Source organism: Sus scrofa, chromosome 12 (genome assembly GCF_054392235.1).
Source record: "Sus scrofa isolate SSC_HxYL_T2T_F1_AM1 chromosome 12, Sscrofa_HxYL_maternal_Yorkshire_Landrace_v2.0, whole genome shotgun sequence".
Classification (NCBI taxonomy): Eukaryota; Metazoa; Chordata; class Mammalia; order Artiodactyla; family Suidae; genus Sus; species Sus scrofa.
In genome coordinates, this window is record NC_139394.1 from 65,490,966 (window position 1) to 65,507,338 (window position 16,373).

General features: G+C 64.6%; 2 protein-coding genes across 4 annotated transcripts in view; both read right to left on the bottom strand.

Annotated features, from left to right (window-relative positions):
* SLC47A1 (solute carrier family 47 member 1) overlaps positions 1 to 1,749 on the bottom strand; it is a 93,911-nt gene extending 92,162 nt beyond the window's left edge. The window contains exon 1 of the mRNA XM_084986432.1: positions 1,514 to 1,749. The gene's annotated coding sequence lies outside the window, so the exon portion shown is untranslated. The remainder of the gene's footprint in view (positions 1 to 1,513) is intronic.
* Positions 1,750 to 4,569: 2,820 nt separating this feature from the next.
* RNF112 (ring finger protein 112) lies at positions 4,570 to 10,732 on the bottom strand. 3 transcript variants are annotated; one of them, XM_021067943.2, is made up of 14 exons: positions 9,625 to 10,028; positions 9,407 to 9,447; positions 8,567 to 8,849; positions 8,265 to 8,471; positions 8,037 to 8,165; positions 7,816 to 7,920; positions 7,383 to 7,433; positions 7,074 to 7,130; positions 6,921 to 6,995; positions 6,710 to 6,827; positions 6,390 to 6,556; positions 6,261 to 6,314; positions 6,065 to 6,139; positions 4,570 to 5,911 (listed from the first exon to the last, which is right to left on the bottom strand). In XM_021067943.2, the coding sequence occupies exons 1-14, from the start codon at positions 9,676 to 9,678 to the stop codon at positions 5,441 to 5,443; spliced, it is 1,887 nt and encodes a 628-aa protein (XP_020923602.2). In that variant the 5' UTR covers positions 9,679 to 10,028; the 3' UTR covers positions 4,570 to 5,440. The 3 variants fall into 3 exon arrangements, with proteins under 3 accessions (XP_020923602.2, XP_084842488.1, XP_084842487.1); XM_084986362.1 differs by lacking the exon at positions 9,407 to 9,447 and having other exon boundaries at positions 8,265 to 8,468; positions 9,625 to 10,732; XM_084986361.1 differs by lacking the exon at positions 9,407 to 9,447 and having other exon boundaries at positions 9,625 to 10,730.
* Positions 10,733 to 16,373: the final 5,641 nt, after the last annotated feature.

Genomic DNA, 16,373 nt, shown 5'->3' on the forward strand with positions numbered 1-16,373 from the left:
AGTGAAAGACAGAGGGGAGAGGGAGTGCAGGCTTGGTTGCTGCGGGTCAGCACCCTTCAGGGATGGCAGAGGTCTCCAGGCACGAGACCTCATTGGTGCCCAGCAGCGATTCCTGATTCATTGGTTTAAGATCCCATTTCCGGGAGAGGCCGAAACTGCACTTAAGCCCAGTTTCGTGATGTGGAGCTTAGCATCAGTGACTCCATGTTAGAACTGGTGTCTGGTTTTAACAAATCGAAGGCAAGATTATCCCGCTCATATCATCGAGAAAGTTTTACAAGTTTAATCCTGGTGTCCGTTGAAAGAGGTCTCCCCAAATCCCACAGTGGACTGAATTTTCGAATTCATCCACTCGTGGTTCCGATCCTCTCTCGGCTTTGCATTTCACCATAGCATCGGTGACCACTTCAAGGGCTGCAAAATACCAAGAGAAAGGTGGACACGGCAGCGGAGATCATTAGAAACTGTGGTGTTCATGGGACCCGCCCAGGTCCTTGGACACTTTCATCAATAGATTTATCCTTTTAAGTCCTACCAGGTAGCTCAAAGGCTGGATCTCCAGCAGTGTGGGCTTGTCTTGCATTTGGAGGCATAAAGGGCAGCGGAGACTCAAGGCTGGATGGACCAAACCACATCCAACAGAGATCATTTTAAATTCCCTGACGGAGACCCAACGTGAACCAGCAACAGAAACTTCAAGACACGGACAAGAAGTAAAGAGAAGGTCTCGCCACGCATGGTCCCCGGCGGACTTTGTCCAGCCCAGATCCTCTCTCAAACGGCCCCTGTGCCAGCCGGAGCTGGGAACCCAATGCCGAAAAGCGCCGGGGGTGGTGAAAAAGGGGACCCAGCACAGAGTCTCCAGGATGAAAGGGATGAGAGCGTGAGAACCGAGGGAGGGAGGAGGGAAGAGGCATAGAAGGGACAGAGAAAAAGGCACAAAGAGGAGGGGTGGGGGGAGAGAGGGACTGATGGCTGGTTCCACCTGTCCCCTGCCGAGGTCTCTTTGGGCCCCAGGCCCTGCTTCCAGAAGGGGCCAGTGAAGGAGGGCCACCCTGTCCACTGCCCCCCAGGCTGCGCAAGCCCGGAAACCGGCCAGTTGTGTCTTTATGGAGAAACCTGTGCCCAGCCCATTTCCCGCGGGATGTCTCTTGGCAGCAGGCAAGTACAGGTGACAAGACTGGGCGGATCAGACTCGGCCCGCTCAGGCGACCATCAGAGACTGCCCGCAGGGCCACGATCTGCACGGTCCCAGGCAAGCTCGCCCACCCGCCTGTCACCTGTCCAGGTGGTCTTGCCGGCCGGAGGGAGCCAGTCTCATGGCTGGGAGGAGCGGCGCTGTAGCTGCCCCACAGCCACCCCTCGGGAGGACAGGGTGCGCGAGGAGGTGAGATCCCGAGAGGGGGACAAGGGGCGGGGCGGCAGGGCCTGAACGCGGCGCTGAGGCCTCGCGGTGACGAAGGCAGACCTACCAAACGGAGATGCAGAACCAGGAGGTGCAGGCGGCGCTTACCGCTGGCAGGGAAGCTGCGTCAGGTGGTCCCAGAGGTGCCTGGCCGTCCGGGAGGTGGAAGGGCAAAAGGCCCCAGGGACAGAGTTGCCACCAAGTGTGTTAGCAGCCTGCTTTGGGCTCCTTAGACTCTGTAATCAGTCGAAATTGATCAGAGGGCAGAGGCGACACGGGTAAGACTTTTCCGGGACTCAGGCTGCAGCCCAAGAGGCAAAAACAAGTAACCGACGCCAGACTCCATCAGAGAGAGGAGAGCCGGTCCTTACATAGGGGGCGAGGGGGGCGGGTCTAGGGGGCGGGGCCGTGTGCAGGGAGCATGCGCAGGACCCTGCTTTTGCTCCCCGTAATTGATTCGTGGCCTGTTTGTATCCTGCTGCTTTGCGTTGCCCCGACGGCACCTGCGTGGGGTTAGTGTCCTCGTATTTTTGTTACCTCCCTTGTACTTTTGATATTTTTCTTTTGTTATTGCGTTACTTCCCTTGCAGTTTTCTTGTTTGTTACCTAAGAGACTTTGTCCAGGTGCAAGCCCTCCAGGAAAGAGTCCCAGGTCCCAAGCTACCTCGTTGCTCTAAAATAGCAACAGCAGGGGGACCTTGTCAGGGTAAATAAGGATAAGGTTGGATTTTTCTTGTGACCAAAGGGAAAGAGTTCTTCTCGCCCCCTGTTTTCTTAGGGCTTTTCTGAGAGAAAACTAGTATTTGTAAATGCTTGCTCTGTCCTTTTGGTATGTATGCAAATGTTTTTAAAGGCTAAATAAGCCTCCTACCAGAATTGAAAAGCCAAGGATTTTTTGCTTTTGCCCAGGGAAAGACCCCCTCTTGTCAATGGCAACAGCAAGGCACTGCTGCAACAAAATCCACAGATGAGGCCGCTTCTAATCCACTGTCATGACTCACAGGTGTGCGGTCAGACGTCCAGGACCCGGGCCAAGAGACACACTGCAGAGACAGCCGTGTCCTCACGTGTGGAAGGGGCTAGGGAGCGCTGCAGGGACTCTCATTTCTTTTCTTTTTTTTTCTTTTTTCTGTCTTTTTTTTAAGGCCACACCTGCAGCCTATGGAGGTTCCCAGGGTAGGCGTCCAATCAGAGCTACAGATGCCGACCTACACCACAGCCACAGCAACACGGGATCCAAGCTGCATCTGCGACCTACACCACAGCTCATGGCAATGCCAGATCCTTCACCCACTGAGTAAGGCCAGGGATTGAACCTGTGTCCTCGTGGATATTAGTTCGATTTGTTTCTTCTGAGCCACAATGGGAACTCCAAGGACTCTGATTTTTTTTTTTTTTTCTTTTTGTCTTTTTGTCTTTTCTAGGGCCGCTCCCATGGCCTAAGGAGGTTCCCAGGCTAGGGGTCGAATTGGAGCTGTAGCCGCCAGTCTATGCCAGAGCCACAGCCACAGCAATGCAGGATCCGAGCCGAGTCTGCAACCTACACCACAGCTCACGGCAATGCCAGATCCTTCACCCGCTGAGCAAGCCCAGGGATCGAACCTGCAACTTCATGGTTCCTAGTCAGATTCGTTAACCACTGAGCCAGGACTCTAATGCCTAACGAGGGCTGAAACCCCATACACGAGGGCCCCACCCTCGAGCCCTGATTCCCTCCCAAAGCCCCACCTCCGAATACCATACCCCTGGGCCTTAGGATATCAACATGGGAACGGGGTGGGGGCTGCGGTGGGGTGGGGGGACTCCAGACCACAGCAGGATTGAGGATGCAGCTGTCCTTGTCTCGTGGTGCTGCCGTGTCCTCAGCACAAGGGTGACCTCAAAGGCAGGCACTGCATCACCAGGTCTCCAACCCCCGACGCTTGTCACAGAAGTGACGGCAAGAAGAGACGCCAGCCAGCTTCAGCAGGCTGGGACGCCGCACACAGTCACGTGGGAGCAGTGGGCTTGGGACCCGGAGTCCCGGTCTCCGGATCTGGGAGACGGTGGGGGTGGAGGCGGGCTCACCAAGCAAGGAGTTTGGCATCCGAGATGGCGTGTCCCAGCCCTGGCTCATCTCTGACCATTTTTTTTTTTTTTTTTCAGGGAGACACGTCATCTCTGGGAGCGTCTGTAAAACCGGGTACTTGATGTACCGCGCAGAGTGGCTTCCAGGCTCTGGGGGGTGACGTTGGGAAGATGCTTTGGAAGCTGTAAGACACGAGGAGTCTTCCCTTCTGTCCACAGAGAAGGGGAGCAGCCCTCTGCAGGGCCCTCCGTGCTGGGGGTGGGGTTCTAGCTAGGCGGCCCCCCCACCTACTCCTCTGAGGCTTCCCCAGGTCCTCAGCCTGCCAGCCTCAAAGTCTGGGGGGTTCTGGAGTTCATGGGTCCACAGATGACAAGGGAACAACATGGCGAGATGCTTCTAGAAAACATTTCTCGACAAGCACAGAGCTTGGGCCCCAACCCCAGAAGTTAGAGCCACGGCCAGCCCAGCTCTGGGGCCTCTTATGCTGTCCCCGGCCGGCTGATGGCAGCCCCACACCCCTGCCCCCACACTGCTTCGCCAAGCTGGACCTGGCAGGTGGAGCATCTCCGTTTCAGCGCAGCTGACCCTCTGCAGGGAAGGGCTGCTCAGGGATCAGGAGTTCAGAGCTCCCTGGCTTCTGCCATCGGCCAGCCTGGGGGCATCAGCTGGGACTCCCCCTCCGCGGGCTGGTGTCTGTCAAATGCAGGGTTTGGATGCAGCCACAGCTGCTATAATTCTGAGGTGGGGGCTGGGAGCGGAGCAGCAGGGACGTGCCTGGCTGGCTGGCCCAAGGGAGCGGTCCTTGCTCCTCCTGCCTCAGGCTCCAGCAGCCACTCCCCCTCCTCCGCCCTCTCCTGCTGCCAGCCAGATGCCAGGTGGCAAACTCACCGTGAGAGACCAGGGGAGAGGACCCCAGGTCCTAGGGGACAGGCCTGGGAAGATGGCCGTGCCCTCAGCTCCCAGATCTCTGGAATTTCAGTCCCCCTTGCCGTCCACAGGTCGCCGTCACGGAGCGCCTGGGCCCTCCTCCCGCAGCCCGCAGCCCCGTGGAGGCTGAGTCTGGGAATCTGCGCAGTAACTTACTGGGAAGCTGACATTCACACACACATTTTATTTTTCATTTAATGCGCCCTTTGCTGCTTAATAGCCTAGAAGTCCTCCCCGTGGGACTTCCCTGTCCTGCTCAGGTTGGCTGGGGGGGTGCACCCAGGTCTCCTGCCAACGCGGACAGAGGGTTCAGGGGGTGTGTTCCGCGACCGTGTCCCCTCCGCTGTGCCCTGCGGGACTTCCATAGGACCTGTTACGGGGCTGTCAGCGCAGCTCAGAGTGCCACGGCAGGCGTTTGTCTTTGGGATGTGACCCATTGCAGGGACGGCCATCCTCCAAGAACACGGGCGCCGACCAGGCTGGACAGAGGGCACAGCCACGAGGCCCACATACAGGGACCCGTTCACAGCGCACGTGCGGGCGCCCTGGGGCTGGGGAGGAGGGGCCCTCCGACCCGCTGCGGTTGCTTTGGAAAGAGTCTGATCTAGGGGTTCGGCCCCTGTCCACCTCAGCCGGACTCTTTGGTTTGGCCCCAGCCCCTCCTCAGCGCCCCCTGGCCTTGAACCTGAGCTCACCCATCCTAGGGCTGCTGCCATCTGTGAGAGGAGACACTTGCAGGACGGCACCCGCTCAGCCCCCTATGACCCCAGAAGAAAGCCAGGGTGGGGAGGGGGCCACGCTCCTGGTGGGAGACTCCAGGGCCCAGGTCATCTGGGAACTGTGGCAGGTTAGCAGTCGTCTGCGACAGAAAGCCTCCAGACGCTGTCCCAGCCCCAACGCTGCCTCCGGCCCGAGGCCTCCACAGGTTCGCAGGGCCGCCTGTCTGTCTGTCTGGACGGGGCGTTCAGCCAGGGAGGAGGGGCACTCGGGGGGGGGCCCTCCGCCACGTCCCCCCTCCCCTCCCTGGAGCTCCCGGGCGGTCACTCCTCCTGGAGCAGGGGCTCCCGGTCCCCCTCCTGCACCCGCTCGTCCTCCTCCTTCTCCATGCAGCCCACCGTGGCCGCCAGCCCAGCACCCACGCCTCCCCCGACCACGGCCGCCCCCGTGGCCCCCACCGCAGCTCCAGCGGCCACCATCCCCGCCTCCGCGGCCAGCGCCGCTGCGGCCATCCCCGCACCCACCACGCCACCGGCCAGGCCCATGAGCCCCGCACCCACGGCGCCGCCCACGGCGGCCAGGTGGCCGCAGAAGCGCACGGTGTAGGAGTCCATGAAGGCCTTGGCCTCGGCCTGCAGCTCGGCCTCCAGCGCCTCTAAGGTCTGCTCCCGGCCCGCGCACAGCAAGGCCGCCCCGTGCCGGGCCAGGAGCGCGTCCTTCTGGGCCGACAGGAGGTTCCGCATGGTGTCTGGCAGCACCCGGAGCGCAGAGAATATGCGTTTGGTGGCCACGTCCTGTGACGGAGGAGAGAAGGGGCCCTGACCAGAGCCCAGGAGCCGCGCTCTGGACCCCTGGCCTCCCTCCCTCTGGACCTCTGGGCTGCCACCTGCTGGACACCCGGCCTCCCTCCCACCAGACCCCTGGTCTCTCCTGGGCCCTTGGCTCACCTGCTGCCGCACGTACTCCTCGAACTCCTTCTTAGCAGCTTCCACGGTCCGCAGGTCGTGCAGCTGAGCAGCCATCTGTCCACGGGAAAACCCGGCTGCCTCCCTCCTTCACCCCCGCCAGGCGCTGCCGGTTCCCGGGCTCCATCCCAGGTGCCCGCCCGCCTCCTCCCGGTGCGTCCTCCCCGCAGCCCCGTACCTCGTCCGGAGAGGCGCACCCGGGCCCCGTCCTGCCCATCCAGCCCGAGAGGTTCTGCAGAGACAGCGTCGGAGGGTCAGAGGGCGCGGGGGCCAGTGGGGCTCCTGGGGCTCCGGGGAGCTGTCACACCTTGATTTCCTGAGCCAGCTGCTGCCCCGTGAGCAGGCGTCTGTCCCCCCGGGCCACGGGGCGCCCCTCGCTCCAGTAGCCCTGGCAGCGGCTCTTGGCGTGCTGGGGGGCCGCACTCAGCACATCGGCCACGTAGGCGCGGAGATGGCCCGTGTCGTCCTCTGTGTCTGGGGAAGAGAGTCCTCTTGCTGAGGGGGAGCGGTGGGGAGCGGGAGCAGCTTTCGGAGGAGAAGGGGTGGTGGGCTGGGCGGCACCGGCTGTTCACCGGGAGGAGGGCAGGCTGGGCGGGGGAGGGAGGCTTTGCCCCTGGGGACACTCACCGCTGGGGCTTCCGTGGCCTTTGCTCACCCACCGCCTCCCGGGGGCAGGAAGGAGGTAACAGCGGGCGCGCCGCCCTCGGAGCAGCTCCTGAACTTTGGGGTACTTGCCGGAGGATTTCTGAGAGGGGGCAGAGAGCGCTCTGAGCTCTGCAGGACCCCGCCGGCCCCCCTGAATCCCTGCCCCGCCCACTCGGCCCGGCCCCTCCCTCACCTGGATGATGTCACCCACGTGTCCCTGCCCTGCCTTGCCGGGGTGGGAGGAGTCGCGCACTAAGAGGTCCAGGTGCTGTAAGAAAAGGGGTGCTGATGCCAGCAGCCAGGGGGCCGGGGCCTGGGGTGGCGAGTCCAGAAACGGGCATCTCACCTGGATGGGCACCATCCCATAATGTCGGCCCATCACCTCGGCCACACGGACGAACATCTGGGGACGGGCACAGAGGGTCACGGCTGGGTCACCCCAAGGACCCTGCCTCCCCTCCCTTGGGGCTCCCAGCTCCAAAACCTCCCACCTCTCCCCACCCGGAGGTCCACCCCTCTGCCTTCGACCCCCACCCTGCTCCAGGTCTCGAAATCCTGGGCCTGAGCCAGAGGACACCTGATTCCGGCTGGTCCAGGCCCTGGCCTCGCGGTTACTGCAGGGACAAGGCGGCAGCCCCAGGACCAGGGGTCTCACCTCCAGATACTCCAGGTCCGTGTCCTTCAGCTCCTGGGAGGCGGCGAGGATCTGGAACCAAGGAGAACAAGGCGGGGAGGGTGGGGGGGGGGGTCTGTGAAGGCAGAGAGGCGCTGGGAAGACCCCGCCGAGGAGGGACCCGGGCAGACCGCGGGGCTCCGTCCGTGCGAGGGACCAGCCCGGGCCCCTGAGCCTGCAGGGCTGGCCGGCCGTGAGGGCTGGAAGGCAGGCCGGGCCTGGGCGCACAGACCTTCAGCTGCCCCCAGGGACCTTGACCTGCCTTTACGACCTACCACGTTCCCGCTTTCGCGGACTGGGGGCCCCCCAGCCCCGCAAGGACCGCAGACCCAGAAGCCTCTGGGATCAGGGGGTCCTGGCGCTCGGAGGGCCAGGTGGCGGAGATGCCAGGTGTGGAGAGCTGGGCGGGCCTCACCTGGTAGGAGCTCAGCATGGAGGTGAGCGCGCACAGCCTGGTCCGTGTTTCCCTGCTCAGTTCGGGGCTCATGGCATCCCCCGTGTCCACCAGGAACACGGCCACCTGGGTGGGGGCGGGGTGCGAACCGAGGGGTCAGCCCGCCTCGCCCACCCCCGCAGCATCCCTGCGGATCCCTGCCCTTTGGTCCATCTGCTCAATGCCCTCCCCAGACCCCTCACCTTCTTCCCCTCCTTCCCCAGCAGGAAGGGCTGGCTCCACATCCAGATGCCCCTGGAGAGGCTGGTGGCCCCCCATCTGAAGCCCTGCAGGGAGCCCCCTCCCCTCGGCCAGCCGCCCTCGCCGGACTCCTGCGGGGCAGAGAAACACAGCAGCCATTGGACCATCCGGCCCCCGCGCCCTCCCCAGGCCAGGCTGGGACCCCCTCCTGCCCCCCAGGCCGCCCTCACCAGGCCAGGCAGGCCCCGGAGCAGGTGGTTGAGGACGAAGTTCTTTCCCGAGTGCTGCTCCCCCAGGACGGCCAGCAGGCAGACCGGGGTGTCCCTGGCCAGGGGGTGCTTCAGGCAGCGGTTGATGGCCCCCATTCTCAGGATGAGGCCCCCAGAGGCGTTGATGCGCACCAGCAGCAGCGGCTCAGCCCTCACAGCACAGGTCTCCTGGGCCCGGAGAGGGGGCTCCTGAGCACCTGGGCTGCGGGTGCGGGCCCCCCAGTCTGGAGCGCGTCCCCCCGGCTCCATCCCCGCCCTGGCACCTGCAGCGCAGCGGGCAGCGGCGTCCGCGGCAGGAGCCTCATCCTCTCCCCCAGGCCCCGGAGGCCCTTCCTCTGCTTGCACGTCTTCTTGCACTCGGGGCAGCAGGGTGGCCCGCCGGGCACACGGTGGGTGCTGAAGCACCGCGGGCAGAAGTCGTGGCCGCAGTCCAGCGACACGGGCTCGCGCAGCCTCTCCAGGCAGATGGAGCAGGCGGGCAGCTCCCGGGGTGCCGCGGGCCGGGACCCCAGCCCCAGCTCCAACTTGGGGAATGGCCTGTGGGACCTGGGGGCAGGCGGGCCGTTGGACAGCGGCATGCGGGGTGCAGGGACCCCGGCGAGGCCGTGAGAGCGAGCCCCAGAGGGGAGAGCCCGGATGGGACCGTCTTGGGCAGGTCCTGCCCCGTCCAGCCCCTTTGCAGCGGTCCAAGAGGGGCGGCTGGCAGCACCTGCCTCCCCACCAGACAAAATGGAGCTGGTGCAGTGCCCTGCCCGGAGCCCGGAGATGCCCACAGTAATCCTCTCCCACGGCCTCCGGCTGCGCGGGGGGCCAGGAGCACCGACTCCTCCAGACCCCGAGGGAGCAGAGAAGCCTCTACCACCTCCCTGCGGCGGCTCAAACAGGCCAGGCGGTGGGACCAGAAGGAGAGGGTGGGGGCCTCCGTGGTGGACAGATGGCTCCGACTCTGGGAAGATTCCAGCTCTGAGCTGGAACCAGCCTCCCTGCAGTGCCCACCGACCCCCATCCCTCCCTCACAGCCTGGCAGAGCCAGCTTGGCACCCCTCCCCCGCAGGCCTCTGCGCTCCTGCCCGGCCCCCGACCCCGCAGGCCCTGCCACTTACCAACTGTTGCTGCTATTGCCCATGAAGCTACGTTTTCTCTCCTTGGAGAGAAAATTGTGGGGGGGACCCCCAAAACGTTATTTAGAAGAGAATCCAGACTTCTCTCTTCATCCTGGGTTCCATTCGCCCCTCCTCCCCCTCCGCAGACCCATCCCCCACCCCCAGGTGGCCCCTTCCCAGCCCCCCCCACCTCCCCCATCTCAGGACCAAAGACTTGCCTGTTTGCCAAGCCGGTGACAAAAGGAAATGACAGACAAGGCGGACCTCGGCATGGGAGGCTGGCTGCGGGAGAGGGTCTGGGAGCAGAGAGAGGAGGCCGAGAGGCCCTGGGGGGCCGGGAGGGGGGCTTTTCTCCTGGCAGGGCTGGCCGAGCTGTGGCAGGTGGAGGCTGGGGGGGGTGGTCCTCCCCGGAGGAGCCGACTCGGCAGGGCTGGAAGATGGATGTGACAGTGACAGTCGGGAAAGACAAGGCTGCCTCTGGACTCACCCCAGGGGCGGAGACAGGACTGCGGGAACCGGGGCTCCGAGGAGGAGGGACACCGCCAGGCTCAGAATCCCTGGCAGAGGCTGGGATGCAGGCAAGCCGAGGTGGTGAGTCGCCATGGAGACGGAAGGGAAAGATAAGGACAGGGCGGGGGAGGACGGATGGAGAGGGAAGCCATATGGGTGCGTGGCAGACGCGCAAGGCAGGCTGGCACTGCCCCTGCTGGCCCAGGGGGCTGTTCCGGGGCCCTGGGGCAGGGGGTGCAAAGGGCAGAGGTGTGGGACCCGGCGCCGACCCAGGGTCTCGAGGGCCTCCTTCCTCCCACAACGGACGCTGCCCTGCGCGGCTGCCAAGCACAGGGACTGTGATGCCATCCCACGGCACTCGGCCCGCGCTTCCTCCCCCAGCAGCCTCGGCTGACCGAGTCTTCCTCTGCTGGGGGCTTCCATCGTCCAAGCTTTTGGCGGTTACTCCTGGGCCTTCTGACTGCCTCTCACCTGGGCTCCTCCCGTTCACCCCCATCGTGTGCGGCCAGCATGGACGCCTGAGCGCGGCCGACCTCGTGCTGCTCAAACACCTGCCATGGCTCCCTACTACCATCGGCTCAAAACCCACAGTTCCCGGCCTGCGGCCACCAGCCTGAACTGCCGTCAGCCGCCCTGCCTCCCCCACCTCCACCGCTTTGCTCAGGGAGTCCTCTGCCTGTAGTGCCCGCCCCCCCATCTCCCGGAGACCCTCGCAGGCCCAGCTCAGGGGCCGCCTCTGCTTGGAGCTCCCTGCCTCGCTTGTCCTGCTGGACCTGGTCTGAGGGCCCAGGCACCTGACCCTGGCAGATTCGGCGTGGCCCAGGCTGACCTAGCTCCCTCGCAGCTGCGCCTGTGAGCCGGGCCGGGGGCTGCCCCTCAGCTCCTGGAGGGGTCACAGCCGCAGACGGAGGCCACCTGTCCGGATGAAGAGCGCTCTTCCTGAGCCGGGATGCAGGCGTGGGGGTGGGTTCCTATCCTGAGACGGCAGGCGGGGACCCTCTGCTGCCCCGGCTGGGTCTTCTTCACCCCAGCCTTTCGAACCAGGGACCGGAGGACCCCCTCTGTGGACTGAATCAGAGCAGAGACGCAGCAAGAGGCCTCGAGCCACTGGTCGGCAGCAAAGCCTTGCTGGTGGTAGAGTCGGGAGGGCAGGGCTGCGTCCACTGCGCTCCGTCCGCAGGGGAGTCACGTGGCCTCACACCCCTGGCAGACGGTGGCCGGGGGGCCTGGGTGCTGGACACATCAGGGCACGTTGCCTGCCGCCCTGTCCCCTCGGAGCCTCCGTTCCCTCATCTCAAGGCACCCCCGGTGGGGGCATTTGGATTGAAAACCAATCTCCCCTTCCCGCGGGCCCACTACCCGCACCCACCTTCCCGCTGGGACCGTATTGAGCCTGGGGGCAGATGTGGGTCCCAAGGAGGGGTTTGGGCCTGCCCTGCCCCACTCCAAAATGCCCAGCGACAGTTCGGCGGTCCCCAGTTCTGCTTGAGCCCACGCTCAGACCTCTGCATGGAGGGGTGCCCGGGGCCAGGAGTGGGAGCCGGGAAGGCAACCTGCAGAGCCCCAAGATCCCCAGAGAAGGCTCTGTTTCCCACTAGAATTCGCTGATAAAACAAACTCAAACTGAAATCAGGAAGAGCCTCCGGACAGGAGGCAGAGGCGGCAGCCCCCGAGTATGGCACCCAGGCCGACGCGGCTGCCTCCGTGCCCGGGACCACCCAGCCTCACCAAGGTGTGTCCGTGCCAGACCCCCATGGGAGCATCAGAGACCCGGCCCCAGGGGTCAGGCTGCTTTGGGGGGAAGGACAAGGGCCAGGCCAGGGACAACAGAGCTGGGGGGAGAGGCCTGCTCCCCACAGCAGCCCTGTCTGCCTGGCATCTGTCTATTTCCAATAAAGATGAAGATGAGGCCTCGTATGGTGGGGAAGCCCTGCTCTTGCAGAGCGAAAACCAGGCTTCCACTTCCTGGATGGTCCCCCCCAGGGGCCACCAGTCCCCTCCCGTGGAGGTGGCTCCCGCCCTGGCCTGAGACGGCTCTGCGACTGAAAGCCGCACTCCAGGGCGGTGGCCCTCCTGCCACCGGCCAGGGGTGTGTCCTTTCCGCCTCTGTGACCAGAGGCAGTGGGGAGCAGCCAGCAGAGGGGGGCGCCGAGCCCGGTCCCTGAGCTTCACGCCGGGCGGGACACAGTCCAGACACTGGAGAGGCCAGTGTGGGCCCGGAACCCTGACCCTGGCTGCACCCCCTCTCCTGCCAGCCGCCAGGGACTTCCCACGGGCAGCAGGAGGAAAGCCCCCCTCCCCGACCCGACCTCCCACATCCCGTTTTCACAGCAGGAGTCCTCTCCTCTTTGCTCAGCGCTCCAGGGTCACAAGGTCTTGCCGAGAGCTGCCTCCGCTGATTCCCGGACAGAGGCAGCCCAGCTCCTCCAGCGGGAAGGCCGAGGCCCAGGAGGGCAGGCCCAGGCCTGTGGCGCCCCCTCGCCGCCCTCGCGCTGTGGGCTCCGTGCAGACAGAGGGTCCCCCGCAGCCCCCAGGCCGGCTCAGATACCCTTCAGGAAGCTTCTCCGTCCTTTCTCCCCATCTCCGTGCTCAGATATCTAGGAAACGCTCCCTATGTACCAAGCACGGAGCACGCTGCCAGGCCCACAGGGCACAGATGGGGTTCCCGCCCCAGGAGCTCTAGGCTGGGCTCAGACACGAAACACGGAGACAGACCACTGCCCTCATTGTGGTCACTGCTGGCGCCAAAGCCCAGGGGACGCTGGGACCCAGGGAAGCCCCTCACCCAGACTTGGGGCCACTGAGGCTGCCATGCAGGAAAGGAGCTGGGGGCGCGGGCCGGCCACCAGGACAGCACGTGCACAGGCCAGGCTGGGGTCAGGGGAGTGAGGCAGGGTCCGGGGTCCGGGGTCCGGGGTGTGGTCAGCAGAACACAGAGCACAGACGGACACCGGGCAGATCCCAGACTCCCCTCGCGTGACCCTAGGAACCATAAGTGACCTTGAGCAGGAGGCACGTGACAGGGTCTGCATCCCTGAACCACCGCCTTGCCCACACGGACAGACCCGAGGGACCTCGCTGCTCCCGGCGGCTTCTCACGGGCACCTCTGGGCACGTAGCTCGTCTGTAAGCCAGCCTCCAGGGGACAGCGTCCAGAGCGTCGCCAGCGTCCTGCTGTAACGCTGACGGCTGTGCTGCACGCTCCCGCCCGACGCCAACCCTGAGCCTTGCCAGCTCCAGCCACCCACGATGAAGACGAAGCTGGGTGTTGTCTCTGGATCTGGGGGCTCTGGGCTTCGCAGACTGTCAGGCCGCCCAAAGCACACACGGTTCCTGATCATGAGAAGGCAGCGTGAACTTATCCTGAGTGTCCAGCTATAAATACGTAGTTACACTGCGGACACAGGCTCCCGTGGGCGGAGCTGTCGTTGACCACGAGGCCCCCAGCACCGGCCCCCTGCCACCGAGGCTGAGTGCCTTTCCGATCAGAACATACGAGACACACGGGGCACCCGCCGTGGGCAGACCTCCTGGCACAGCAACAGCACCAGAGGCGCCTCGTGCGCGGGCCTGGGCAGGGCAGGCCCTGTGAGGACAGGGCTCCCAGGGACCTTAGGAGAAGGGGGGACGCGGCCTGCAGGCAGAGGGAGGCCCAGCGCCCTGTTTGAGAGGCTCTGGCCTGCGGATAAATGAGGCCCCGCCAAGCAGGCTTGGAAGGCGACGCGTGTTCTCTGAGTTTACAATGGATCTTTAAACAGAAAGGAATTCAGCTGGCAACGAAAGTCGGAGATCGGAACGTGAGGCCCTGGGCTAGGGGCCTGTCCCAGGCCCTGGAGGAGACTGTCGCCCCCGCCCGGGACCCAGACGGGCGGCTTAAACCACAGACCCATATTTCCCACGTCCTGGAGGCTGGGATCGGAGATGAAGGCGCCAGCCAGCTTGGGGTCTCCCGAGGCCCCCCTTGGCGTGCAGACGTCCGCCTCCTCCGTGTCCTTGCGTGGCCGTCCCTCTGTGCACGTCTGCGTCCCCGCCTGCTCTTCTCGGGAGGACCCAGGCTCTGGACCAGGGCCAGCCCAGTGACCCCATTCTGGCGCGGTGACCTACTTAAAGGCTCTGCCTCCAAAGACAGTCCTGCTCTGAGGTCGCGGGGTTAGGGCTGCAATGCATGAATTTTGAGGGCGCACACTGAGCCCAGAACGGGGCCCGAGTGGCCCGCGAGCGCGTGACGGCGAGGAGAGGAGCGTGGAGGGTCCTGGGGTCAGGCTGAGAACACCAGGCCCAGACATAAAAGGGCGGGGTGACAAGACTGGGCTTTTTGGGGTGCATCTGGGAGCTGCCCTGGCAGGGGCAGGGGGCCCGTCGGTGGGGCTGGGGGGGAGGGGGCACGGGGGAGAGACCCACCTCCTCACCCTCACAGCCCGCGCCGCCGACCAGGAGGCTGAGTGGGTCACGGGTCCTCACGCAGAAGCTGGACGCGCCTGCACAGGAGCCAACACTCCGACCTGGGGGCAGGAGTTTGGGCTGCGGAGCTTGGATGCACAGGCTGGGGGCACGGGTTGCTGTGGGGGCAGCAGGAGGCGACATCAAGGATGCCCGAAGACCCCCGAGCACCATTCTGGGGTTCACACCGGCTGGGAGTCCCTGGCTGCCAGCCGACCCACCCTCATGCGCGGCTGTCCGGGCTCCAGGCCCTCCCCCACGCCACCCTACTGGGACTCCCAGCCCCCACGGGTCTGGAGCATCGGGCGGGTGGCCAGGATGCGAGGGACGCGGCCAGCTGGCCCCTGAGGAGCAAACGGCCCCCCGCAGGTTACATGCAGCTGGACCCGGCCCCCCAGGCCCTCCAAGGTGGACACGGCCAGCCAGACTGCACGGAGCCGGGCCCTGCGCGCCCAGCCTCTGCATCCAGACCTCCAGTGGCCTGTGGGCCCAGGCCCAGGCCACCCCCCAGCGCGGACCGGACCAGCGGCAGGGTACTGGACAGGTTCAGACACCGATTCTGCCCCGCCCGCCCGCTCAGTTTCCCAGCAGTAAAACCAAAGACAACAGTTCCCCCCCGGGCAGGGTTATTATGGAGAGCCTGCATGCAGCTGGTGCTCCATAAATGCCAGCCTGGGCTCCCCTCACTGGGCCCGCACCTCCCCAGGCGCTGCGCCCCCTGCCTGGACCCCAAGGCCTCCGTCCCAGGGCCTAACCCCTTCTCCGTCAAATGAAAGCCACGACGACAGCTCCGATGCGACCCCTAGCCTGGGAACCTCCACATGCTGCAGGAGCAGCCGTAGAAAAGGCAAAAAGACCGAAAAAGAAAAGAAAGCCAGGAGACTCCTAAGGAAGGGGTACGGGGGTGGGGGGCTCGTGCCCGACGCCCACAGATGAAGGTGCCATCAGCTCGTTCATCCACTGATGAGAGTGAGTGCACGCAGAGGGCTTCAACCAACAGGATCCCGCTTCCTCCTGACCTGGAGGAAAACAGGGGAGACACTGCTCCATTGTACAGACGAGGAGACTGAGGCTGCCCGGGGCACAGGCAGGCAGCCTGGCTTCTGCCGGCCTCCCTCCCTGTCTGTCACACTCACACACACACACACACACACACACACACTTTGCCCGCCTCTCTCAAACCCCGGGCCGGGCTGAGCGCAGCAGCCGGGCCCCCGAGACCCACCACAGCCTGTTTGTTGACCAAACGAGCGTGCAGTGAGATGAGGTCACGGGCACTGATCAGCTGACCCCGGAGGTCACAAAGGCGGGATCCGAAGCCCGGAATGTGCTTCTGCTCTCCGCCAGCGGCCGCCGCTCCCTCCCCGGCCTCCTGCCAACCCACCCTCCTTGCCCAGCCAGCCAGGGTTTTAAAGAAAGGAAATCAAAGGGAGTCCTTCCTGGGACAGGGGACCTGCCGGGCACAGGGACCGGGGCACACAGCACCGCATCACCGCTGGGCTGAGTGACTTCCAGGCGCGGGGACGGGGGCGGAGAGGGTGCGCCTTCTCCTGTTCCTGTGCGAGGACCGCTAAGCCCTGGACACAGGCAGAAGGTGAGAGAAGACTCTAGAGGCAGAGAGGAGAGCGAGGGCTGGGGCCCCGAGGAGCCAGGCGGGGGTGGGTGCCCTGGAGTTTCTTTCTTTCTTTTTTTTTTTTTGGCCACCCCCCAGCCTATGGATCTCCATGACCAGGGGTCAGACTCCAGCCCCAGTTGCAACCTAAGCTGCAGCAACCCTGGATCCTTAACCCACCGTGCTGGGCCGGGGATTGAACCTGCGCCCCAGAGCTCCCCAGGCGATGATGCTGATTCTGGGGCGCCACAGTGGGAACTCTGTGCCTTGGGTGTTCTTTTCGCCTGTTCCAGACCAGGGGCAGCCTGCAAACACCCATGGACACTGACAAAAGCAGCCCCGGTAAAAGCCTGTCTCCCTAGCCGACAAACCAGGGGAGGGACAGCCTGGCAAGGCGGGAACTTG

What these genes read in the sequence shown, in the direction of transcription:
- RNF112 (XM_084986361.1), bottom strand. Translation starts at nt 10,613, where the DNA reads ATGGGGGGGCGGGCACTACAGGCAGAGGACTCCCTGAGCAAAGCGGTG. An exon ending in CCATGCTGAGCTCCTACCAG is followed by an intron (nt 7,434 to 7,815) that starts GTGAGGCCCGCC and finishes CCTTGGTTCCAG; the next exon opens with ATCCTCGCCGCCTCCCAGGA. An exon ending in GGTGCGCCTCTCCGGACGAG is followed by an intron (nt 6,140 to 6,260) that starts GTACGGGGCTGC and finishes TCCCGTGGACAG; the next exon opens with ATGGCTGCTCAGCTGCACGA.